Source organism: Pteropus vampyrus, unplaced genomic scaffold, assembly GCF_000151845.1.
Source record: "Pteropus vampyrus isolate Shadow unplaced genomic scaffold, Pvam_2.0 Scaffold138, whole genome shotgun sequence".
Classification (NCBI taxonomy): Eukaryota; Metazoa; Chordata; class Mammalia; order Chiroptera; family Pteropodidae; genus Pteropus; species Pteropus vampyrus.
Genome location: NW_011888919.1, coordinates 517,450 through 522,915, shown reverse-complemented (window position 1 = coordinate 522,915; position 5,466 = coordinate 517,450). Strand labels below are relative to the sequence as shown.

General features: G+C 54.3%; 1 protein-coding gene across 1 annotated transcript in view; it reads right to left on the bottom strand.

Moving 5' to 3' along the window:
- Positions 1-76: 76 nt before the first annotated feature.
- The window catches only part of DACT3 (dishevelled binding antagonist of beta catenin 3), a 6,524-nt gene continuing 1,134 nt past the window's right edge, over positions 77-5,466 (bottom strand). Inside the window, exons 2-3 of the mRNA XM_023535231.1 lie at positions 1,253-1,410; positions 77-1,079 (exon numbers count right to left, since the gene is read on the bottom strand). Of these exons, the coding sequence (XP_023390999.1) occupies positions 865-1,079; positions 1,253-1,410 (373 nt within the window). The 3' untranslated portion in view covers positions 77-864. The remainder of the gene's footprint in view (positions 1,080-1,252; positions 1,411-5,466) is intronic.

The following is a 5,466-nucleotide window of genomic DNA, read 5'->3' as shown; positions in this document are numbered from 1 at the left end:
AGAGGCTCCCAGCCCTTTCTCGATGTGCCTAGGAGGGGCCGGTTGCCTACTGCTCCCGCACCCCAATTCTCCCATTCCCATCACACCCTGCTCTCGCCCCTTCCCTCACACCAGGCTCATGACAAACTCTCCACGGTGGCCTACAGGACCCCGCGTGAACTGTCCTCCCTCTACCTCTCCGACCTCCATCTCTAACCGCACTCCTCTGTATTCGTAGGTCGCCAGCCATACTGACCTCCTGAACAAGGCCGGCCATGCTCGGGCCCCAGGGCCTTTGCACTTGCTGTTCGGGAAACACCCTTCCCTCAGGATATCTGCTTGGCCCACGCCCTCACTTCAAGGTGTCACTCACAATGTCACAGTCTCAGGGATGCCCTCCCTGTCCCTATTTTGTAAAATGGCAATTCCCGCCCGACTCAAAGGGACACACCCTAGCCCCCTTCCCTAATTTTGTTTCCATTGTCAATATCTAATACCCTATATATTCTACTTATTTATCTTGTGTATTCCCTGTTTCACCCACTAGAATGTCAGCTTTGTGAGGACGGGGAGTTTTTTCACTGCCGTGTCCCTCTTCCCTAGGATAGTGCTAAACTAGCACGTAGTAGGGGCTCAGAAACTTATATAAATGAACAGCAGCAGTTCCTGTTTACTGAGTGGCTCCCATATGCCCAGTCCAATGCCTTAAGGTAGAGGCTCACTGTATACTCAGAATTTCCTTATGAGGTAGGTGCTGTTAATAATCCCATTTTAACAGATGGAGAAACAGAGGTCCAGAAAGAAGTGACGTGCTCAAAATTACATGAAAAGGGAATGTCACAGCCAGAATTCGAATCCAGATTGGTCAGACTCAGAAGCTTGTACTCAAAACCATCTTCTCAGTGTCCATTTCTTGGCCCTCAGAGCCCCGACTCCACCCACCTTACCTAGGGACTTGGGCCTTTCGCTGGCATAGATGCCCCGGGGTTCAGAGGGACCCAGGCGTCCATAGGAGCCAGATCCGGAGAAGCCACTGTCCCCACAGAAGGTCGAGGGTGGTGAGTCGGGACCTCCTGTGGAGCTGGGGTCTTCATAGAAGCCTGGATTCCGGGGGGAAAGGAGAGAGACAATCACGGGACGGGCCTGGCTGGGGAAACCGGGGGTGGGGAGACGAGGAGACCAAGAGGCGGAGACAGGGCAGCCTGACAGATGGGGGGCAGTGGGAAACATTTGGGTGTCCCAGGCCGACCCTGCCCCCTTCACCCGTGCTCACCCGAGCTGCGGCCGCTCTCCTGTTCCAGGCCCCCGGACTCCAGGCTCAGGTCTCCCAGCTGCTGGCCCAGGTCCCAGATGAGCCCCGGCAAGGCCTCCTGAAGGCATGATGAGAACAGGACAGTCAGTGGGGCCCGGTCCTCTGTGGACTGGTCCCCTCTTCCAGGAGCTCACAGGCAGAGTTTCACTTTGACAGTGACTCTGACTTCAAAGGATAAGAGCAGCTCCTGAGTCTCAGGATCCCCCTCAAGGTCTCTGCCCCTTCATCCCATTAGAAAGTTCTGGCAAACTCCAGTCCTGCACACTTCAGCTACCTCATTCCCTTTTAGGTGTGGCGAGGCCCCATCCCTTCCCTCTCCCTGTCAGATGTTCCCTCCATCTGTGCTCATGGCCCCTTGACCCCAATTAGTCTAACTTCTGATCTCCTGAAGGGCAGTTCTCTGCTAAAAGTTGGTGTCCAGGACCTGAGATCCTTTAGCCACTGGTCTGCCTTCTCCCAGTTTCTACTTTCCCTTCTCAGATGCTGTCATCTTCCCCCACTGTCCCTTACCCGCCTGTAGAAAGTTGGTTTGCAAGTCTTCCTGAGTCCTTGTGGGTAGAGATGGACCCTTCCCCTCATATGGATAAAATAGGCTGACTACGTGACTCATAAGTCTCCGCTCCTCCCTTCAGAGAGGACCCCCCCCATGCTGATTAGAAAGTTCTTCTGTGAGTCTAGCCTCGATGGTGCTGCAGCAATAGGCCCCAGCAGATTGCTTTCCCCCAGGGGTCACAGCTTCCTCCTGCTCCCTTCCCACCCAGAAGCACCCCCGTGTCCGCTCACTGCTCCTTATATGAAGTTTCTGTTGCATTTACCCTGGATCCTTCTTAACTGCAGAAAAAGACCATCTCCGAAGAAATGGTGAAGAAATGAAGGTAAAAACCCTTGGAAGGGAGCGTGACAGTAACTGGGGGTGAGGGTGGGGGATGAAACAACTCAGATGGGGTGTCCAAGACACCGGGACTTAACCCCATTTTGGAAAACAGGGCCAGAGCCAGGAAGAGTCTCCCACGGGTTTTGGGGAGGCCAGAGGTGGCGGGCAGCCTGGGCTGACGGCTGACCCTCAGACAAAAGCGGCTTGTCTGGGCGGCGGGTGGAGGGAGGGGACGAGGAGGAGGGGCTGGGAGGGCAGGCGCCTAGCCCTGCCTATTTAGGGCAGAAAGACTGGCCTGCTCCCTCTCAGAACCTCCCCCCCTGCTTCCCATTCCTGTGACTACTCTCCTGGGCCCTGTCCTCCCCCTTCCCCCCAGAACAGAAGCCCCCATCTGGGCTTGTTTATGGTAAGAAAGTCAACACATCAGTCCACTCTGGGCTCCTTGCTCTGGTGTGCAGAGGTACTCGGGGTGGCGTTATCTTTGAGCAAAACCCAGGAAAGCAGCCGAATTGTGCAGCATCAGGAGTAGCTAAAAAAAAAACCCATGAGCCACCCAGATGCCCTATGTCATGTCCCCCTCTAATTGCCCCTTGCTCACTGCGCTGACCGCATTGGCCTCCTTACTATACCCCGAACATGCCTGGCGCGCTCCGGCCTCAGTGGGATGTGTCTCCTGCATCTCCTCCTGGCTCGCTCCCTTGCTTCATTCAGAAACTTTGCTTATTGGATCCCTCCTCCCACCCTCTTTCCAAAATAACTCCCCTGTCATTCTGCACCCCTGGGGTCCTGCCTGTTTTCCTACATCGCAGTAATGACCTCCTCCGGCTCAAAGCTATATATCAGGTCGTCCTTTGTCTATTAGAGTCTCTCTCACTAGAATGTCAGCTCCTGGGCAGATTCCCATCTGTTTTGTTTACTGCTGCACCCTTCTCGCACTCCCGGTGCCTAGAACAGTGCAAGGAGGTGCCTAGGAAATGTTCCACGAAGGAATAAATGTTCCACAGCGGAATACTATACAGCTGTTAAAATGGAAGGAGGTGATTTCTCCATAGAACCATCACCAAGATAGAGCACTGAGTGGAAAAATGTGTAGTAAGAGGGTGAGTCAGAATAACCTGGAGGGCCTGTTAAAACCCAAATTGCTGGGTGCCTCCAGAGCTGGAGCCCCAGGAACTGGCATTTCCTACAGGTTCCCATGGGGTGGTGCTAGTATGGTCTCTGGGACCTCACCCAAGAAACTGGAATTTGTGAAAAGCAAAGCAAAACTTTACATTTCTTGGTACATAAACAGTTTCTGCCAGTAGATGCACTGCAAGCAGTCCGGAGGGACTCACGCCAAGGTGACAATAGTGGCGATCCCAGGGGAGAGGGTGCATTTAGGGGGTCAAGTGAGGGATAAGGGGACTGGATGGTAAAATGAAGTGGTTAAGGAGGCACGGCTTGGAGCCAAATTGCCAGGCTTCACATTCAGCTCTGGCGCTTCCCAGCTGTGTGGCCTTGAGCAGGTTACTTAACCTTTCTGGGCCTTGGTTTTCATCTGTAACATGGGCATCATTCGACTCCCTCTGTTATGGGGTCATCGTGAGGATTCGATGAGTTAAAATAGCAGTTCCTTTTAAGCATTTAATAAATGCTAGCTTTTATTATTACATGAAAACTTTGAATTTTTACAAGGAAAATATAAAATCATGTTTTACTTGTGTAATTCAAAATAAATGCTGGTGAGTTCTATAGATCTAATTTCAGGTCTTCCGCTGCAGGGAAGGCAGGAGTTAGGGGGACAGAAAGGAGAGGCCTCCTCTGCCCTTGTGCCCAGACCCCCCCCATCACTCCCCTGCCCCCCGCCAGGCTATTTGTAAGTCTGACCTCATTCTTTCCAGCTGCAAAGGGATGAATCTTTAAAAGACGAAAAGCTCTTTGGTCTGAATCTGGCTCCCTGTTTGCCCACAATGCCCTTCATCCTTTTTTGCAAGTCCAGGGGCCCTGAGGGCGTCCAGCTCAGGCAGGTTTAACACGAGTGTAGTTAGGGCCCCAGGAGACCCCTTTGCCCAAACTTTTCAAGACTTTTGTTCCTCTCCTCACATGCCTCTAATCTGTGTCCGATTCCCTTTATCCCTGTTCGGAAGTCCTTCTGCGAGTCTGACTTAAGTCCTTCTTGCTTGAAGGGGACTTTTTCCGTGGTGGGAGAGGTCAGGACCCCCACCCTTTTCCATGATCCTGGCATCTTTCCTCTGCAGCATCCTAGTCTGTACCTGCATCCCTATCATTCTTATTAGACACGAATGAAGTCTGGCTTCAGCCTTTCTCGCTTCAAAGGGAGTGTATTCCTGGGTGGGAGGCGTGAGGAGGGGAGGCGTAAGGATCGTAAGACAGAGGCTCAGGTATCAGTAAGGCCTCCACCTCCCCTTCAGAAGGACCCAGGAACCCCAAACAAACACCAGAGGGGTTTATATTTAGTGCTTCTCTGCTCCTCCCTCAGTGCCGCTGTCTCCCTCTTGCCGCCTGCCACCGCCTCCTCCCTGACGCTGGGACAGAGCTTTGCCTGGAGACTGTGGGGGGAATAGGCCTGTCTACTACCGGCTCATGGGGGGGCAGGGGGCTGAGGGGAAGAGATAGGGAAGCTGAGGGAGGAAGAGAGGAAGAGATTGAGGCTGAGAGAGGGAGAGGTCGAGGAACAGTGAGGAAGGACACAGCTTGCCATCCCCATGCCTTCTTGTAGAGGTGGGAGGTGCCTTCCCAAGCCCAGCCAGCTCCAAGTGGGGTGGGGGAGCTGGTGAAGGCCCCCACAGTGCGTCTCTAACTTTGGGAGGGGGTGGGGCCTCCCACAGCTGTTTCTGTTTCCAAGAAGAATGTGCAGGGTCCCACTCCCAGCCGGGGGAGGGGCTGGGCACGCAGCCTGGGAGTCTGACTTCAGTGCCCTCCCCAGTCCCCGTCTGGGGAGGGGGCAGTCGAGGTCAGCAGCAGGGAGAGCCCCTTCCCCACCCCACCCCCACCGCCACCTCGGCTCAGGTTTCCCCAAACGGGAAGCTCTGACCACCCACAGGCTTGGGGATGGGATCTGCAAGGGGAGGCAGGGTCTGGGCCCTGGCGGGCTCGAGGGAAGGGGAGAGAGAGAGACAGGGAGGGGGCCATGGGACAGGGAGAGGTGCAGACGTGCAAGAAAGAGAGACCAGGGAGACAGAGATAGAGAGGCACAGAGAGACAGAGGATTAAGAAAGACAGAGACATGCAGAAAGTCGGAGATGCGGTGGGAAGGGAGAGAGCGAGCAACCCAGGAAGAAGTCGCGAGAATCAAGAAAGG